General features: G+C 58.2%; 1 protein-coding gene across 1 annotated transcript; it reads left to right on the forward strand.

Annotated features, from left to right (window-relative positions):
- Positions 1-3,008: 3,008 nt before the first annotated feature.
- WDR18 (WD repeat domain 18) lies at positions 3,009-19,319 on the forward strand. Its single transcript, XM_035285841.3, has 10 exons — positions 3,009-3,244; positions 5,076-5,186; positions 14,539-14,672; positions 14,981-15,122; positions 15,613-15,756; positions 15,844-15,908; positions 16,001-16,125; positions 16,284-16,450; positions 18,566-18,634; positions 18,995-19,319. Exons 1-10 carry the CDS (start codon positions 3,035-3,037, stop codon positions 19,124-19,126), a joined length of 1,299 nt encoding a protein of 432 aa, XP_035141732.3. The 5' UTR covers positions 3,009-3,034; the 3' UTR covers positions 19,127-19,319.
- The last annotated feature ends 939 nt before the right edge of the window (positions 19,320-20,258 follow it).

The following is a 20,258-nucleotide window of genomic DNA, read 5'->3' on the forward strand; positions in this document are numbered from 1 at the left end:
ACCTGCCTGGGCAATAGAATGAAAACCCACCTCTCCCGCTTGTCTACAAATAAATAAATTAAATTTAAATTTAAAACAGGGCCAGGCACAGTGGCTCGTGTCTGTACTTCCAACACTTTGGGAGGCCGAGGTGGGAGGATCAGTGGAGGCCAGGAGTTTAAGACCAGCCTGGGAAGCAAAGCAAAAAACAATCTCTGCAAAAAAAAAACAAAAGCCAAAAAATTAGCTGAGTGTGCGCCTGTGGTTCCAGCTACTTGGGAAGCTGAGGTAGGAGGATGGCTCCATCACACCTCTGCACTCCAGCCTGGGGGACAGAGTCAGACCCGGGCGCGGTGGCTCACGCCTGTAATCCCAGCACTTTGGGAGGCCGAGGCGGGTGGATCACGAGGTCGAGAGATCGAGAACATCCTGGTCAACATGGTGAAACCCCGTCTCTACTAAAAATACAAAAAATGAGCTGGGCATGGTGGCGCGTGCCTGTAATCCCAGCTACTCGGGAGGCTGAGGCAGGAGAATTTCCTGAACCCAGGAGGGGGAGGTTGCGGGGAGCCGAGATCGCGCCATTGCACTCCAGCCTGGGTGACAGAGTGAGACTTGTCTCAAAGTAAATACGTAACTAAATGAAATAAGCACAGTGCTGGGGGGACCTGGAGGCATCGCAGGTCCTAGGATTGGACCCCCCCACTCCCCTCCAGGAAAAATAAAATCCAGGCCTCACCCACAAGGCCCTGCACCAGGCAGCCCCATTCCGTGGTCCTGCCCCAGCGCATCTGCACGGGCCTGGCCGGCGCGCGGGTCTCTGGGGGTTGTCATCTCCTTTGAAAACCCCTCCTGCGGACCAGGCAGGTCCCCGGGGACACCCTCCCTGTGGCCTGGACCCCAGGTGGGCCTCGGATCGGTGGCTCGCGCCTGCCACCTGGCGGCCAGCGGGGCTGCAGCGCCGCACGCTCAGAAACCGGCCTCCCGCCCGGGCCTTGCCCTCCACCTGCGGGCACAGCACCGCGCACCCAGCATCCAGCCCCTGCCTCTTGCTGCTCTAGGACCCAGGACAACCACGACATCTCCCGGGCGGAATCCTGACATTCATTCATTCATTCATTCATTCATTCATTATTTTGAGACGGAGTTTCGCTCTTGTTACCCAGGCTGGAGTGCAATGGCGTGATCTCGGCTCACTGCAACCTCTGCCTCCTGGGTTCAGGCAATTCTCCTGCCTCAGCCTCCTGAGTAGCTGGGATTACAGGCACGCGCCACCATGCCCGGTTAATTTTTATATTTTTAGTAGAGACAGGGTTTCACCGTGTTGACCAAGGATGGTCTCGATCTCTTGACCTCGTGATCCACCCGCCTCGGCCTCCCAAAGTGCTGGGATTACAGGCGTGAGCCACCGCGCCTGGAAAATGCTCCCTTTTTAGGGGGTTGGCAGCTAAGTCCACATTTTTTTATTTTATTTTATTTATTCGGAGGAGTCTTGCTCTGCTGCCCAGGCTAGAGTGCAGTGGCCTGATCTCGGCTCACTGCAGCCTCTGCCTTCTGCGCTCAGCGATTCTCGTGCTTCAGCCTCCCGAGTAGCTGGGATTACAGGCACGCGCCACTGTGTGCAGCTTTTACTTTTTCTTTTCTTTTATTATTTTTTTTTGTGTGTATTTTTAGTAGAGACGAGGTTTCACCATGTTGGCCAGGCTGGTCTCAAACTCCTGCCCTCACGTGATCCACCCCGGCCTCCCAAAGTGCTGGGATTACAGGCGTGAGCCACCGCGCCCAGCGAATGCTCCCTTTCTAAGAGGTTGCCAGCCATTTCCACATTTTAAAACATACTGGGCCGGGCGCGGTGGCTCACGCCTGTAATCCCAGCACTTTGGGAGGCCGAGGCGGGTGGATCACGAGGTCAAGAGATCGAGACCATCCTGGTCAACATGGTGAAACCCCGTCTCTACAAAAAATACAAAAAATTAGCTGGGAATGGTGGCGCGTGCCTGTGATCCCAGCTACTCGGGAGGCTGAGGCAGGAGAATTGCCTGAACCCAGGAGGCGGAGGTTGCGGTGAGCCGAGATGGCGCCATTGCACTCCAGCCTGGGTAACAAGAGCGAAACTCCGTCTCAAAAAAAAAAAAACATACTGTTTTTAGGCCAGATGTTGTGGCTCATGCCTGTAATCCCAGAGGTTTGGAAGGTCAAGGCTTGAGCCCAGGTGTTCGAGACCAGCCTGAGCAACATAGTGAGACGCCTCCCCCCATTTTGCTATATATATTTAATAAAAATAAATAATACATATATTTTTTTCTTTGAGACAGAGTCTCATTCGCCCAGGCTGGAATGCAGTGGTGCAATCTCAGTCCACTGAGACCTCCGCCTCCAGGGTTCAAGGGAGTCTCCTGCTTCAGCGTCCTGAGTAGCTGGGATTACAGGCACGCGCCACCATGCCCAGCTAATTTTTGTATTTTTAGTAGAGACGGGGTTTCACCATGTTGACCAGGATGGTCTCGATCTCTCGACCTCGTGATCCACCCGCCTCGGCCTCCCAAAGTGCTGGGATTACAGGCTTGAGCCACCGCGCCCGGCCAGAATTTTTTTTTTTTAAGATGGGGTTTCAGCATGATGGACAGGCTGGTCTTGAACTCCTGACCTCAGCTGATGCACCCACCTCGGCCTCCCAAAGTGCTGGGATTACAGGCGTGAGCCACCGCGCCCGGCAAAAAAATTTAAGAGGTTGGGTCACTGGGCCAAAAATGCCCAGGAGGAAAAGATCAAGTCGGGTACCCCGGCTCTAGAGCTACTAACCGATCGCCGGAGACCCTGGGCCTTGGAAGAAGTCGCCTCCCCAGATCCCCAGATCCCCAGATCCCCAACCGGGTCGCGCGACTCTCGGAGTCTCAGCTCTAAGATTTCACAGGGAAGCCTCCTCTCCGAGGCTCGGGCGCATGCGCGGGGAGGCCAGCCGAAGGGGCCGCGGAGGCGGCGCTCTGGCCCGCGTGACGCAGTCGTCCGCGTCTCGCTGGTGATGACGCACGGTCGGGGCGGCGGGAAAGGCAAGATGGCGGCGCCCATGGAGGTGGCCGTGTGTACGGACTCGGTGGCCCCGATGTGGAGCTGCATCGTGTGGGAGCTGCACTCGGGCGCCAACCTGCTCACCTACCGCGGCGGCCAGGCGGGACCCCGCGGCCTGGCGCTGCTCAATGGCGAGTATCTGCTGGCGGCGCAGCTGGGCAAGAACTACATCAGCGCCTGGGAGCTCCAGCGGAAGGTACGGCCGGCGGTGCGGGCTCGCGGCTGGGCTCAGCGGCGGGAGTCACGCGGCGCCCGAGGCTAAAGTCGGGGGGTGGGTCGGTGGGGGCCGCTTGCACCCTGAGTCGGAATTGGGGTGAGGCGGGGAGGGAAGTCTCGGTTTGGGCGCTCTGCGCGTGCGCGAGTCTGGGGGCTTTGGTGCGAAACGGGCTGTTAGGCCGCTCTGCGGACGCGCGGGGCCAGGCTGGGGCTGCAGTGGGGGCCACGGGGGCAGTGGGGGGAGCAGACGCCCCCTTGTGGCAATTGCGCCTGCACGAGTTCTTGGAGCGCGAAATTTGATTAAAGGGGGCTGTGAGCTCTGTGTGTGTTGTGGATCTTTCTTTTTTTTTTTTGGAGATGGAGTTTTGCTGTTGTTAGTGCAATGGCGCGATCTCGGCTCACCGCAACCTCCGCCTCCTGGGTTCAGGCAATTCTCCTGCCTCAGCCTCCCCAGTAGCTGGGATTACAGGCACGTGCCTCCATGCCCAGCTAATTTTTGGACTTTTAGTAGAGACGGGGTTTCACCATGTTGACCGGGATGGTCTCGATCTCTTGACCTCGTGATCCACCCGCGTCGGCCTCCCAAAGTCCTGGGATGACAGGCGTGAGCCACCGCGCCCGGCCTGTGTTGTGGTTCTAAAGGAAAACGGAGAAGGACCAAGGTCTGGTGGAGTCTCCCATGAAGTGGTGGCGCGGTGGCTCAAGCCTGTCATCCCAGCACTTTGGGAGGCCGAGGCGGGCGGATCACGAGGTCAAGAGATCGAGACCATCCTGGTCAACATGGTGAAACCCGTCTCTACTAAAAATACAAAAATTAGCTGGGCATGGTGGCGCATGCCTGTAATCCCAGCTACTCGGGAGGCTGAGGCAGGAGAATTGCCTGAACCCAGGAGGCGGAGGTTGCGGTGAGCCGAGATCGCGCCATTGCACTCCAGCCTGGGTAACAAGAGTGAAACTCCGTCTCAAACAAAAAAAAAAGAAACAGATGCTCAGCGTCACCCACCATTTCCCCTCTACCCCAGAGCCTAAAATGCAGCCAGCCCCCGAGGCTCCTCGCTTCCCCTGTCCGCCAGCTGAGAGCTCTTCGGACTGTTGCTTGATGGAGGCTAACTCATGAAACTTTCCCATTTTATTTTATTTTATTTTATTTTTGAGACAGGGTCTCACTCTGTCACCCAGGCTGGAGTGCAGTAGTGCAAGCTCGCCTCCAGGCTTGAAGCGATTCTGGAGCCGCAGCCTCCCGAGTAGCTGGGACCGCAGGCCCCGGCCACCACACCCAGCTGATTTTTGTATTTTTTTGTTGAGATGTGTTTCACCATGTTGCCTAGGCTGGTCTCAAGCTCCTGACCTCCAGTGATCCGCCCCCATCAGCCTCCCAAAGTGCTGGGATTACAGGCGTGAGCCTGCACGCCTGGCCAATTTTTCCCATTTTAGGGAGGAGGAAGCTGAGGCTTGGGGTCTCAGGTTGCACATTATAGATAGGATTGGGGCACAAGCTTACTGGGCTCTTGGACCCCAGTGTCCTTCTGGACCCTCTTGTTCTGCTCCTGAGCTCCTCCCACCCAGGGCCCCTCTGGCCCTCAGAGGAAGTACCAGCCTCCTCACACCCTAAACCTCCAGCCTCAAAGCCTCATGCAGGGGCAAACGCTTAGTCGCTGGACCATGCATTGGCTCAGACCACCCCGCTCCTAACTCCTCTTCCTGGTGCTCTGACTTAGCCGCTGCCCAGGTGTCCCCTCCCCTCGCTCTCCCCTCCTGTGGGGGCTCCCATGTCCTGCACGAAGCTTACGGGGCTGACTGTACCTCTTTAGGACCAGCTCCAGCAGAAGATCATGTGCCCCGGGCCTGTCACCTGTCTGACCACGTCACCCAATGGCCTCTATGTCCTGGCAGGAATTGCAGAAAGCATCCACCTGTGGGAGGTAAGAGGAGCAAAGCCTGAGGATTCCCCAGGGCATCTGGCCGTCTGAGCCTCACCTGCAGGGGCCTGGCGCCCTGGGACGATGACTCACTGCTGAGGGGCCACAGCCTAACTGTCACTCTGCTGCCTCCCTTCTCTGGGTCCCCTTGAGACTCCTGTGAGTCCCAAAGCGGCCCTGATGCTTGAGAGCTTGGATAGAGCCCCGTGCATCCAGTACCTAATATACACTGCAGTATCTTCCAGCTGGTCCCTGACACACAAACACACACACTGCACCTTCCGGCCGGTCCCTAATACACACACACTGCACCTTCCAGTCAGTCCCTAATACACACACACACTGCACCTTCCAGTCAGTCCCTAATACACACACACTGCACCTTCAGTCAGTCCCTGACACACACACACTGCACCTTCAGTCAGTCCCTGACACACACACACTGCACCTTCCAGTCGGTCCCTAATACACACACACTGCACCTTCCAGTCAGTCCTAATACACACACACACTGCACCTTCCAGTCAGTCCCTAATACACACACACTGCACCTTCCAGTCAGTCCCTAATACACACACACTGCACCTTCCAGTCAGTCCTAATACACACACACACTGCACCTTCCAGTCAGTCCCTAATACACACACACACACTGCACCTTCCAGCCAGTCCTAATACACACACACACACTGCACCTTCCAGTCAGTCCTAATACACACACACTGCACCTTCCAGTCAGTCCCTAATACACACACACACTGCACCTTCCAGTCAGTCCCTAATACACACACACTGCACCTTCCAGTCAGTCCCTGACACACACACACTGCACCTTCCAGTCAGTCCTAATACACACACACACACTGCACCTTCCAGTCAGTCCCTAATACACACACACTGCACCTTCCAGTCAGTCCTAATACACACACACACTGCACCTTCCAGTCAGTCCCTAATACACACACACACACTGCACCTTCCAGCCGGTCCCTAATACACACACACTGCACCTTCCAGTCAGTCCCTGACACACACACACTGCACCTTCCAGTCAGTCCCTGACACACACACACTGCACCTTCCAGTCGGTCCCTAATACACACACACTGCACCTTCCAGTCAGTCCTAATACACACACACACACTGCACCTTCCAGTCAGTCCCTAATACACACACACTGCACCTTCCAGTCAGTCCCTAATACACACACACTGCACCTTCCAGTCAGTCCCTAATACACACACACTGCACCTTCCAGTCAGTCCTAATACACACACACACTGCACCTTCCAGTCAGTCCCTAATACACACACACACACTGCACCTTCCAGCCGGTCCCTAATACACACACACTGCACCTTCCAGTCAGTCCTAATACACACACACACTGCACCTTCCAGTCAGTCCCTAATACACACACACACACTGCACCTTCCAGCCGGTCCCTAATACACACACACTGCACCTTCCAGTCAGTCCCTGACACACACACACTGCACCTTCCAGTCAGTCCCTGACACACACACACTGCACCTTCCAGTCGGTCCCTAATACACACACACTGCACCTTCCAGTCAGTCCTAATACACACACACACTGCACCTTCCAGTCAGTCCCTAATACACACACACTGCACCTTCCAGTCAGTCCCTAATACACACACACTGCACCTTCCAGTCAGTCCCTAATACACACACACTGCACCTTCCAGTCAGTCCCTAATACACACACACTGCACCTTCCAGTCAGTCCCTAATACACACACACTGCACCTTCCAGTCAGTCCTAATACACACACACACTGCACCTTCCAGTCAGTCCCTAATACACACACACACACTGCACCTTCCAGCCGGTCCCTAATACACACACACTGCACCTTCCAGTCAGTCCTAATACACACACACACTGCACCTTCCAGTCAGTCCCTAATACACACACACACACTGCACCTTCCAGCCGGTCCCTAATACACACACACTGCACCTTCCAGTCGGTCCCTGACACACACACACTGCACCTTCCAGTCAGTCCCTGACACACACACACTGCACCTTCCAGTCGGTCCCTAATACACACACACTGCACCTTCCAGTCAGTCCTAATACACACACACACTGCACCTTCCAGTCAGTCCCTAATACACACACACTGCACCTTCCAGTCAGTCCCTAATACACACACACTGCACCTTCCAGTCAGTCCTAATACACACACACACTGCACCTTCCAGTCAGTCCCTAATACACACACACACTGCACCTTCCAGTCAGTCCTAATACACACACACTGCACCTTCCAGTCAGTCCTAATACACACACACACTGCACCTTCCAGTCAGTCCCTAATACACACACACACACTGCACCTTCCAGCCGGTCCTAATACACACACACTGCACCTTCCAGTCAGTCCCTAATACACACACACACTGCACCTTCCAGCCGGTCCCTAATACACACACACACTGCACCTTCCAGCCGGTCCCTAATACACACACACTGCACCTTCAGTCAGTCCCTGACACACACACACTGTACCTTCAGTCAGTCCCTAATACACACACACTGCACCTTCCAGTCAGTCCCTAATACACACACACTGCACCTTCCAGTCAGTCCTAATACACACACACACTGCACCTTCCAGTCAGTCCCTAATACACACACACTGCACCTTCCAGTCAGTCCCTAATACACACACACTGCACCTTCCAGTCAGTCCTAATACACACACACACTGCACCTTCCAGTCAGTCCCTAATACACACAAACACACTGCACCTTCCAGCCGGTCCCTAATATACACACACTGCACCTTCCAGTCAGTCCTAATACACACACACACTGCACCTTCCAGTCAGTCCCTAATACACACACACTGCACCTTCCAGTCAGTCCCTAATACACACACACTGCACCTTCCAGTCAGTCCTAATACACACACACTGCACCTTCCAGTCAGTCCTAATACACACACACACTGCACCTTCCAGTCAGTCCCTAATACACACACACTGCACCTTCCAGTCAGTCCTAATACACACACACTGCACCTTCCAGTCAGTCCTTGATACACACACACACTGCACCTTCCAGTCAGTCCCTGATACATACACACTGCACCTTCCAGTCAGTCCCTAATACACACACACTGCACCTTCCAGTCAGTCCCTAATACACACACACACTGCACCTTCCAGTCAGTCCTAATACACACACACTGCACCTTCCAGTCAGTCCCTAATACACACACACACACTGCACCTTCCAGCCGGTCCCTAATACACACACACTGCACCTTCCAGTCAGTCCCTAATACACACACACACACTGCACCTTCCAGCCGGTCCCTAATACACACACACACACTGCACCTTCCAGCCGGTCCCTAATACACACACACTGCACCTTCCAGTCAGTCCCTAATACACACACACTGCACCTTCCAGTCAGTCCCTAATACACACACACACTGCACCTTCCAGTCAGTCCCTAATACACACACACTGCACCTTCAGTCAGTCCCTAATACACACACACTGCACCTTCCAGTCAGTCCCTAATACACACACACTGCACCTTCCAGTCAGTCCTAATACACACACACACTGCACCTTCCAGTCAGTCCTAATACACACACACACTGCACCTTCCAGTCAGTCCCTAATACACACACACACACTGCACCTTCCAGCCGGTCCTAATACACACACACTGCACCTTCCAGTCAGTCCCTAATACACACACACACTGCACCTTCCAGCCGGTCCCTAATACACACACACACTGCACCTTCCAGCCGGTCCTTAATACACACACACTGCACCTTCAGTCAGTCCCTGACACACACACACTGCACCTTCAGTCAGTCCCTAATACACACACACTGCACCTTCCAGTCAGTCCCTAATACACACACACTGCACCTTCCAGTCAGTCCTAATACACACACACACTGCACCTTCCAGTCAGTCCCTAATACACACACACACACTGCACCTTCCAGTCAGTCCTAATACACACACACACTGCACCTTCCAGTCAGTCCCTAATACACACACACTGCACCTTCCAGTCAGTCCTAATACACACACACACTGCACCTTCCAGTCAGTCCCTAATACACACACACACACTGCACCTTCCAGCCGGTCCCTAATATACACACACTGCACCTTCCAGTCAGTCCTAATACACACACACACTGCACCTTCCAGTCAGTCCTAATACACACACACACTGCACCTTCCAGTCAGTCCCTAATACACACACACTGCACCTTCCAGTCAGTCCCTAATACACACACACTGCACCTTCCAATCAGTCCCTAATACACACACACTGCACCTTCCAGTCAGTCCTAATACACACACACACTGCACCTTCCAGTCAGTCCCTAATACACACACACACACTGCACCTTCCAGCCGGTCCCTAATATACACACACTGCACCTTCCAGTCAGTCCTAATACACACACACTGCACCTTCCAGTCAGTCCTAATACACACACACACTGCACCTTCCAGTCAGTCCTAATACACACACACACTGCACCTTCCAGTCAGTCCCTAATACACACACACTGCACCTTCCAGTCAGTCCTAATACACACACACTGCACCTTCCAGGCAGTCCCTAATACACACACACGGCACCTTCCAGTCAGTCCCTGATACACACACACTGCACCTTCCAGCCAGTCCTAATACACACACACTGCACCTTCCAGTCAGTCCTAATACACACACACACTGCACCTTCCAGTCAGTCCCTAATACACACACACTGCACCTTCCAGTCAGTCCCTAATACACACACACACTGCACCTTCCAGTCAGTCCTAATACACACACACACTGCACCTTCCAGTCAGTCCTAATACACACACACACTGCACCTTCCAGTCAGTCCTAATACACACACACACTGCACCTTCCAGTCAGTCCCTAATACACACACACTGCACCTTCCAGTCAGTCCTAATACACACACACTGCACCTTCCAGCCGGTCCCTAATACACACACACACTGCACCTTCCAGCCGGTCCCTGACACACACACACACTGCACCTTCCAGTCAGTCCTAATACACACACACACACTGCACCTTCCAGTCAGTCCCTAATACACACACACACTGCACCTTCCAGTCAGTCCTAATACACACACACACTGCACCTTCCAGTCAGTCCTAATACACACACACACTGCACCTTCCAGTCAGTCCCTAATACACACACACTGCACCTTCCAGTCAGTCCTAATACACACACACTGCACCTTCCAGCCGGTCCCTAATACACACACACACTGCACCTTCCAGCCGGTCCCTGACACACACACACACTGCACCTTCCAGTCAGTCCTAATACACACACACACACTGCACCTTCCAGTCAGTCCCTAATACACACACACACTGCACCTTCCAGTCAGTCCCTGACACACACACTGCATCTTCCAGTCAGTCCCTAATACACACACACACTGCACCCTCCGGCCGGTCCCTGACACACACAGACTGCAGCATCTTCCGTGGCTGGCGGGCACCTCCTCCAGGTAGGGGACAGTACTTGGCACTTGTATCCTGAAAGTTATGAAGAGCTGGGCAGAGTGGCTCACGCCTGTAATCAGCACTCTGGGATCACCTGAGGTCAGGAGTTCGAGACCATCCTGGCCAACATGGTGAAACCCTGTCTCTACTAAAAATACAAAAACTAGCTGGGCGTGGTGGCCGGCGCCTGTAACCCAGCTACTTGAGAGGCTGAGGCAGGAGAATCGCTTGAACCCAGGAGGCAGGGGTTGCAGTGAGCTGAGATGGCGCCCGGACCACAAGAGTGAAACTCCATCTCAAAACAGAAAACAACTTTCCGCCCAGTCCTCCTGCGGGGCAGCCCTTGCCTTTATAACGTTTTTTCTTGTTTTTGAGGCCAGGTCTTTGCTCTGTCACCCGGGCTAGAAAATGCAGCGGTGTGATCTTGGCCCACTGCAGCCTCTGCCTCCGGGGTGATCCCAAAGAGCTGATTACAGGCTGACTACAGGCACGCACCATCTTGCCCTGCCAGCCTTTATATTTTCAGAAGAGACGGGGTTTCACCACGTTGGCCAGCGTGGTCTTCAACTCCTGACCTCAGGTGCTTCACCCGCTTCAGCCTCCCAAAGTGCTGGGGTTACAGGCCTGAGCCACCGCGCCCGGCCCACCTCACGGCTTTAAGTGATTCTCCTGCCTCAGCCTCCCAAAGTGCTGGGGTTACAGGCCTGAGCCACCGTGCCCGGCCCCTAGACACATGCACAGCGTAGCTCCTGCTTGCTGTCACCGAGAGACAGGGCGAACGGTCCAGGCGTTGCGTTTAGGTCAGCTACTCCACTCTGCCCCGGTTAGGGGCAGCGGGTCTGGGTGGTCTGTGAGTGCCTGGGCACGGAGGTGTGCCGGTAAGATTGTACTCAGAGTCAGGCCTTTTGGGGTTTGGCCCCAGTTGTAGCTGCTGGGTTAGATCATTGGCTGTTATTTCAAATGGCCCAATCATATTGGTGGGGAGAACTGCCCTCAGCCCCACACGGATCAGGGCACAGAGTACAAGATCTGGGCCAGAAGACGCAAAGGTAACCACGTTTCTGCCCTTCCTGGCCTTGTCCTTGCCTCCCCCAGTGGGATGTCCAGAGAACCGAGAGGGCTGGGTGGGCGTGAGAACTCTCTGAGTTATAAAAGGGACACCAGGGGACGGGCACGCTGGCTCATGCCTGGAATCCCAGCACTTTGGGAGGCCGAGGCGGTGGATCACGAGGCCAGGAGTTCAAGACCAGCCTGGGCAGCATGGTGAAAACCCGTATTTGCAAAAACTGCAAAAATTAGCTGGGCATGGTGGCGCCCACCTGTAATCCCAGCTTTTTGAGAGGCTGAGACATGAGAAATCAGTTGTCCGGGAGGTGGAGGTCCCAGTGAGCTGAGATCACACCACTGCACTCCAGCCTGGGTGACAGAGCGAGACTCTGTCTCCAAAAAATAAGTGGGGCGAGGAGCGTAGGAATGACGGGGCGTCGTCGTCTCATCCCTGGGAGACGTGTGTATGTGTTTAACTTTTAAACCTATTTTTGAGGTGGGGTCTCACTGCATTGCCCTAGCTGGTCTTGAACTCATGGGCTCAGGCGATCCTCCCAGGTAGGTGGGATTATAGGCGTGCACCAACCTGCCCGGAATGCTGAGGCCTGTATTTATTTATTGTTTTTTTTTTTTTTTTTTTTTTTTTTTTTTGAGACGGAGTTTCGCTCTTGTTACCCAGGCTGGAGTGCAATGGTGTGATCTCAGCTCACCGCAACCTCTGCCTCCTGGGTTCAGGCAATTCCCCTGCCTCAGCCTCCCGAGTAGCTGGGATTACAGGCACGCGCCACCGTGCCCAGCTAATTTTTTGTATTTTTAGGAGACACGGGGTTTCACCTTGTTGACCAGGATGGTCTCGATCTCTTAACCTCGTGATCCACCCGCCTCAGTCTCCCAAAGTGCTGGGATTACAGGTGTGAGCCACCACCCGGCCTGTTTTTTTTTTTAAGATGGGGTTTCACCATGTTGGTCAGGCTGGTCTTGAACTCCTGACCTCAGGTGATCCACCCGCCTTGGCCTCCAAAGTGCTGGGATTATAGGCATGAGCCACCACGCCTGGCCTATTTATTGGTTATTTTTTTGGAGATGGAGTCTCGCTCTTTTGCCCAGGCCGGAGCGCAGTGGCTCAGTCTCAGCTCGCTGCAACCCCGCCTCCACCTCCCGCCTCCCAGGTTTGAGCAATTCTGCTGCGTCAGCCTCCTGCGTAGCTGGAACTACGGGCGCCCGCCACCACGCCCAGATAATTTTCTGTATTTGTAGTAGAGACAGGGGGTTTCACCACGTTGCCCAGTCTGGTCTCGAACTCCTGAACTCAGGCGATCCGCCTGCCTCGGCCTCCCAAAATACTAGGATTACAGGCACGCGCCACCATGCCCAGCTAATTTTTTGTATTTGTAGTAGAGATGGGTTTCACCATGTTGACCAGGATGGTCTCGATCTCTTGACCTCGTGATCCACCCGCCTCGGCCTCCCAAAATACTAGGATTACAGGCGTGAGCCACTGCGCCCGGCTGCCAAGGCTTTAAACCTTAGTCCATGATTTTGAAACTGGGATGGTGTTGCTGAGGCGCAGAGAGGGAAACTGAGGCAGGGAGGTACTAGCTCACAAGTTGCCCCTCACAGCGGACCTCCTGGCCCTGGTTGCCGTCAGCCTGGTGTAGAGGGGCATGTGGGTAGGAATTACATGTGTCATCACCCCACGGGGGACGTCTTAGTCGGGGCCGCTTGCTGTTCTTGGCTAGGGACAGTGTGCTGGGTGGCACGCACTGCCAGACCCACGCTTCCCCAGCCCCCAAATTTGTTTTTGTCTTTGTTTTTTTTTGTGACGGAGTCTCGCTCTATTGCCTGGGCCGGAGGGCAGTGGCCCAGTCTCAGCTCACCGCAACCTCCGCTTCCCGAGTTCAGGTGATTCCCTTACCTCAGCCTCCCGAGTAGCTGGGACTACAGGCACCTGCCACCTCGCCCGGCTAGTTTTGTATTTTTAGTAGAGACAGAGTTTTGCCACATTGGCCGGGCGGGTTTTGAACTCCTGGCCTAAGGTGATCCTCCCACCTTGGCCTCCCAGAATGCTGGGATGACAGACATGGGAGAGTTTCTGACCTGTATGAGCTGTGACCGCAGCGGGGGTGTCTGACATGCTGAGCTGGAACCCAGGCCGGGACTGCCTCAGCCGTGCCCCCTGCCGCAGTCGAAACCTGTTCTGTGCAGGTGACGGGTGTGAGTGGTGAGTCCGGAGGGGCTGGAAACCTGAGAGCCGGGGCTGGTCTGCCCCTCCCACGCCACGGGGACAGGGACCTCCCAGGAGGCACCGATGCTGCCCTGCCTGCCCCGCCCGGGCAGTGGTGGTCATCGGGGCTGCCCCCTGTGGTTTCGCGCTGACCTCGACCCTGTTTCATCCGGTGCCATTTTAACCTCCACGGCCACCCTGGTTGTTACAGGCAGGGAAACCGAGGCCCAGAGAGGGGCCACAAAGCACCACACACAGGGGCTTCCGGCATCAGAAACTCATCCCCGTCCTGAGGCCAGGGGTCCTAAATCAAGCTGTCCGCAAGGCCACGCTGCCCCTGTAGACCCCACAAGGAGCCTTCCCACCTCTCAGAGCTGCGGGCAGGGAAGGGCAGGAGACGTGTCCCCTTCCTGGGTGGTCACACAGGTGGGGACGAGGCAGGAGCAGGCAGGGGGCCGTGGTGTGGTTCCCAGAGCTGCAGCCCCGTTTCCTCCCCTGACCTGGATGCCCTCCGCCCCTCACAGGTCTCCACCGGGAACCTTCTGGTCATCCTGAATCGACACTACCAGGACGTGTCCTGCCTGCAGTTCACCGGCGACAGCAGCCACTTCGTCTCGGGGGGCAAGGACTGCCTGGTGCTGGCTTGGAGCCTCTGCAGGTCCGCGCCTTGCGAACCCGGCCTGTACCCAGGCTCTCACGGGGATAGGAGGCGCCAAGGCCCCTGTCCTGAAGGGGCCTCTCTTGGGGGCTGCGGTGCAGAGGACGGCGTGGTCACCCCAGCTGTCCTCGCTGCCCATGTTGGGCTGTGGTTTGTCCCGGGGGCTGTGGGGGCCCAGGCTTGAGCTTACTCAGGTGAGGCAGGCCAGGCTGCTGAGCGGAGGCAGGTGTGCACGTGAGATGGGTGTCAGAGGCGTGGGCTGCCGTGGCCCCCCCCAACCTGCTGACCACCCGCCCCATGCCACCCAGTGTGCTGCAGGCCGACCCCTCCAGGATCCCGGCGCCTCGGCACGTCTGGTCTCACCACACACTCCCCATCACGGACCTGCACTGTGGCTTTGGGGGCCCCCTGGCTCGGGTGGCCACCTCCTCACTGGACCAGACGGTGAAGGTAGAGCCGCCTCCGCCCCCGCCCCCCACGGTCCATGAGCAGAGCGCCCCGGCCGCAGGTCCACAGCCGGGAATGCAGGAGTCGCCTCCTCCCCCTCCTGCTGTCAGGGCTCCAGACAGCTTCTAATTCCATGGTGCTCTGAGCCCAAGGACATCCAGGGAGGGGGGACCTGCAGGTCTGCCAGCCTGGAAATTCCCACTCATTCGTTTCTGGCCCGGCTCCCTGGCCAAGCCGGGGACTTGGAGGTTACTGCAAATGCTTGAGTCATGGCTGGTGGTCCTGGGAGGGAGACCAAGCTCCGGTTCAGCAGTTAATGTCCCCTGGCCCCCAAGACCCACAGGGTGATGGCTTTCACCCAGAGTCCCAAGCCCCAGGACCAGAGGCAACGGACGCCTGACCTCCCCGATGCCCCTCCCCGGATCCCTGTTCCCACGGGGTCCTCGGGTTCCCCGGAGCTGGGCCGAGCCCCACGCCCTTTGCCCGCCCGCAGCTGTGGGAGGTCTCCTCGGGGGAGCTGCTTCTCTCCGTCCTCTTTGACCTGGCCATCATGGCGGTGACCATGGACCTGGCCGAGCACCACCTGTTCTGCGGGGGCAGTGACGGCTCCATCTTCCAGGTCGACCTCTTCACCTGGGTGAGTGAATCGGGCGGGCGGTGGGCTGCGCTGTGCCCTGGGGCTGGGGGCGTCGGGCCTGCTGCTCACAGGTCTCCGCCTTCGCAGCCGGGACAGAGGGAGAGAAGCTTCCAGCCAGAGCAGGACGCCGGGAAGGTCTTCAAAGGGCACAGGTGGGGAGCTGGGGGCACAGGTGGGACGTGGGTACAGGGCGGGGGCTCTCTGGCATGTCCCATCTGGCGCTGACCCCCGCCTGTCTGTCCAGGAACCAGGTGACCTGCCTGTCGGTGTCCACGGACGGCAGCGTGCTGCTCTCGGGCTCCCACGACGAGACCGTGCGGCTCTGGGACGTGCAGAGCAAGCAGTGCATCCGGACGGTGGCCCTCAAAGGTGGGCGCACCTCTGTGCTCAGCCTGCGTACATTGCAGGGGGCGTGGAGGCGAGGCCTGGGGATCCCAGGGAAACGGCCTGCAGGAGCTGGGGTGGGGCCTGCCTGGGGGTCAGGCCTGGTTTGCTGTGGGGCGGGGCCTGACCACCGCGCCCCCCAGGCCCCGTCACCAACGCCACCATCCTGCTGGCACCCGTCAGCATGCTGAGCTCAGAGTTCAGGCCCAGCCTGCCGCTGCCTCACTTCAACAAGCACCTGCTGGGCGCCGAGCACGGGGACGAGCCACGCCACGGGGGCCTCACCCTGCGCCTGGGTCTCCACCAGCAGGTACAGCCCCCAGCAGGGAACCCCCCCACTGCCCTTTGGTCTTGGAAGCCCCCGCGGACCCTGGCTCCTTCGCTCCCTTGGTCCTGGCACCCGTGCGGCGTTTCTCTTAGCCTGGAACTGGAGGGCACATCGTGTGGGTGGGATGGTGACGCCCTGTGGGGCCTCTGCACACCCTCAGTGTGGACCCAGAGGTTCTGGCCAGCAGGGCTGAGCTGCGCGCCCCACTCACCAGCCTTTCTGCCACTGGAGATCTGACGGTCAGCCAGGTCTTTCTGCAAAGGGCCGATGGCCCATATTTTGGGCTGAGAGGGCCAGAAGGTTCATGTCTGGGTTGCTGAAGGGGCAGGGAGGGGGTGAGGCCCTGGTGGCTGCAGGTTTCTCCCACGGGGGCTCAGGGCAGCCTCTTGGCCTGGCTGAAGTGATCCCCTCCCTCCCTGCAGCTCAGCACCGTCCCCTGCCCTGTGCGGGTACTCTGGTGGGTTCCTGTGCCTTCTGGGGATAGAGTGGCTTCCAGAACACTCCTACCCCAGCCCCAGATCCCTCACAGAAGCCATTGTGGTGGGCTGGGTCGGGCTGAGGGGTTCTAGGGCCTGGGGAGGCTTCCCAGCATCTCTTCCCTCCACAAGCCCCGACCTTCAGGAGCCACCTGTGCCCTTGCTGTCTCACGTCCCTGTCTGTATCCCTCGCGGGCTGTGGCACTTGGCACTCTCCTCTCACCTGAGTACAGATTGATTTCTTATTTTTATTTTTATTATTTTTTGAGACGGAGTTTCGCTCTTGTTACCCAGGCTGGAGTGCAATGGCGCGATCTCGGCTCACCGCAACCTCCGCCTCCTGGGTTCAGGCAATTCTCCTGCCTCAGCCTCCCGAGTAGCTGGGATTACAGGCATGCGCCACCACGCCCAGCTAATTTTTTGTATTTTTAGTAGAGACGGGGTTTCACCATGTTGACCAGGATGGTCTTGATCTCTTGACCTCGTGATCCACCCGCCTGGGCCTCCCAAAGTGCTGGGATTACAGGCTTGAGCCACCACGTCCGGCCCCCAGATTGATTTATCTGAAGGGTACCCGCCAGTCCAGTAGGCCCTGCACCGGGAGGCGCCGTGATCTCCCTCCTCCTCTCCTCTGTGCTGTCCAACAGAGTGACGCTCTGTCTTCCTACATACCGGTGGGCACCGGGGTGGGCACGCGTGGGACCTCCACCATCTGGGCATCTGCGGGCCCCTCGGACCACGAGGGGGCCAGGAGCACAGGCTGGACTGACCACCAACATGGGGGGTGCAAGGAGGGCGCGCTTCTGTGTTCAGAAAGTACCAGGACCTTCAGAGTGAAAACAGGCCTACAGCAGCACGGAGCCAGCACTGCGCTCGGGTGCCTGCCCTGCCACGGCCTCCTCCCAGGGCAGCAGCAGTTCCCACCTTTCCTGCCCAGCCATGTGCCCTCCCCAGACCCCTCCCGATCTGGCCTCAGTGGCGAGGCCCTAATGCCATCACCTTTCCCTGGCTGCCCCACCTGGCTCCCTCCGGCCATGACAGTCGCCAGCCCTCTGTGGCCTTTGTTCCAATCCAGCTGACTCTGGGGTGTCATCCTGTCCCACAACGGGTGCTGAGGTGCCCACGGCAGAGTGGACGGTGGAGTTCCCCACCTCCGACCCCCACACAGCAATGTCCCTTCATGCAGCTGGTCCCTATGCACAAGGCAGGGACCTCGCTGGGCCTGCAAGACCTCCCCACGGCTGGAGTGCTCACTGTCCACTCGGCCCTGTGTCCCAGGGCCTTCCCAGTTCACTGGTCTTTTCAGGCCTGGCTGAGGCCCCCTGTCTACGGTGTGGCCATCTGCACCCCCATCCACAACCCCAGGGACTCCTTGGGTGCAGTCGTGAGTGGATCAAGGTGCTGGGTGCTGGGTGCTGGCTGCATGGCCAGGGTCAGGGTTGTCATCTTCAGGCTTGAGGGAGGTGAACGCCCCGGCCTCAGTCTCCCCTTCTGTCTGTGGGCGTCCAGGTGGCCCCTCCCTGGCAGAGTGGCTGCCCGTGCTCTTGGGGGTGGCATGGGCGGATCGTGTGGTGTGTGGGTCAGGACACGCTCCGAGGTCACGCGGCCCCCTGTGTTACAGGGCCTGGAGCCCAGCTACCTGGATCGCACGGAGCAGCTGCAGACGGTCCTGTGCAGCACCATGGAGAAGGTGGGCGGGGCCTCCGGAGGGGAGGGGCCTCCGGAGGGGAGGGGCCTCCGGAGGGGAGGGGCCTCCGGAGGGGAGGGGCCTCCGGAGGGGAGGGGCCTCCGGAGGGGAGGGGCCTCCGGAGGGGAGGGGCCTCCGGAGGGGAGGGGCCTCCGGAGGGGAGGGGCCTCCGGAGGGGAGGGGCCTCCGGAGGGGAGGGGCCTCCGGAGGGGAGGGGCCTCCGGAGGGGAGGGGCCTCCGGAGGGGAGGGGCCTCCGGAGGGGAGGGGCCCGAGGCCGAGGTCAGCCCTGCCGGGTGGGGCTGAGCGCCCCGTTAGTGCACCCCAGGGCCCCTCTGCCCTCTGACCCCCCACTCCTCCCGCAGAGTGTGCTCGGCGGCCAGGACCAGCTGCGCGTCCGCGTGACGGAGCTGGAGGACGAGGTGCGCAACCTGCGCAAGATCAACCGGGACCTGTTCGACTTCTCCACGCGCTTCATCACGCGGCCGCCCAAGTGAAGCCCGGAGACCCCACCCCACCCGCGACCGAGCCCGCAGGTGCGGCCACCGCCAGCCCGGCCCGGACTCTCCCCGGTTCTGTGTCGCGCTCGGGTGTTTTTCCGCCGTGACTGGGTCGTTTTGGCGTCTTGCGGGACACGTCACGTTGGTGTTGGTCTGATTTTCACAAAAGATAATGAAAAGCTCCTCTCCAGCCTCGTGTCCGAGTGTGGCCGGGTGCTGGGCGCAGCTCCGCTCTGCTCTAGGCCCGGCTCAGACCCCAGGTCCACTCGGCACCCTCGGTGGGGGGCGGGGGGGGGGGGAGGCCTCTGCCAAGCTCGGCATCCGAAAGGCGGCTTTAAGATGGGTCCAGAGCAGCTGCGGGTCTCAGACTGTGGTCCATCGCCCCAGGGCCTTTGCTTGGAGGGAGGTGGCTTGGTGTGGACGGACGGGCCTGGGGACGTTAGGGGTGGACCCGACTGCCAGGGTCGAGGGGTTTCCTGGAGTGCAGCGCCCAGCTCTCCCGGAGGCTTTCGGGGTCCCTGGTCCTCATGGGGACCTGGTAGTCGGGACCAGCAGGAGGAGGGAGCTGGTGTGGGAAGGGCCTCGGAGCACGGGTTTCCCCCCAGGGTGTCCCTCCCGTGCCTTGAGGCCTCTGCTGGCTTCCCAGGACCCAGCCGGAGCTGGCCGAACCACACCCCAGGGCGGTTTTCTGGGCAAAAAGTGCCCTGGCCTCAGTCTGGGGTATCTTGTCCGTCCAGCAAATGTGGCTACTGCAGGTTGGGACCCTCCGGTGGGTTGGGGGCAGGTCTGGGAGTGGTGTCCCCTTCTGAGAGGGTCCGGAGAGGGAGTTGCCCCCCACACACAAACACACCATGGGCTGTGCTTGTGGGTATCGAGGGCTTGAGGGAGGCTGGGCCCCACCGCCCTGGGGACACTGAGTGCCAGCGCCTGGATCTCAGCACAGCCTGAATCTTCCAGAAAGCTGCCCCCAACTGCCTAACGATCCAGAAAATCCGTGTGATTTAGCAGGTGTAGTAATGACCTCAGCTTTGAGCCGGCCGCCAGCACTGAGTTCATGCTTTTAGGCTAATTTGTGTCCTTGTCCCCTCTGCAGGGCTCTGAGCCCTCTCGGCTGGTGGCCTGGACATGC

This window comes from Callithrix jacchus, chromosome 22, assembly GCF_049354715.1.
Source record: "Callithrix jacchus isolate 240 chromosome 22, calJac240_pri, whole genome shotgun sequence".
Lineage (NCBI taxonomy): Eukaryota > Metazoa > Chordata > Mammalia > Primates > Cebidae > Callithrix > Callithrix jacchus.

Bases quoted from the DNA above. Each gene is read 5' to 3' on its own strand.
- WDR18 (XM_035285841.3), top strand. From the start codon at position 3,035: ATGGCGGCGCCCATGGAGGTGGCCGTGTGTACGGACTCGGTGGCCCCG. The intron at 3,245-5,075 runs GTACGGCCGGCG...GTACCTCTTTAG, and splicing joins CCTGGGAGCTCCAGCGGAAG to GACCAGCTCCAGCAGAAGAT. The intron at 16,126-16,283 runs GTGGGCGCACCT...CGCGCCCCCCAG, and splicing joins CCGGACGGTGGCCCTCAAAG to GCCCCGTCACCAACGCCACC.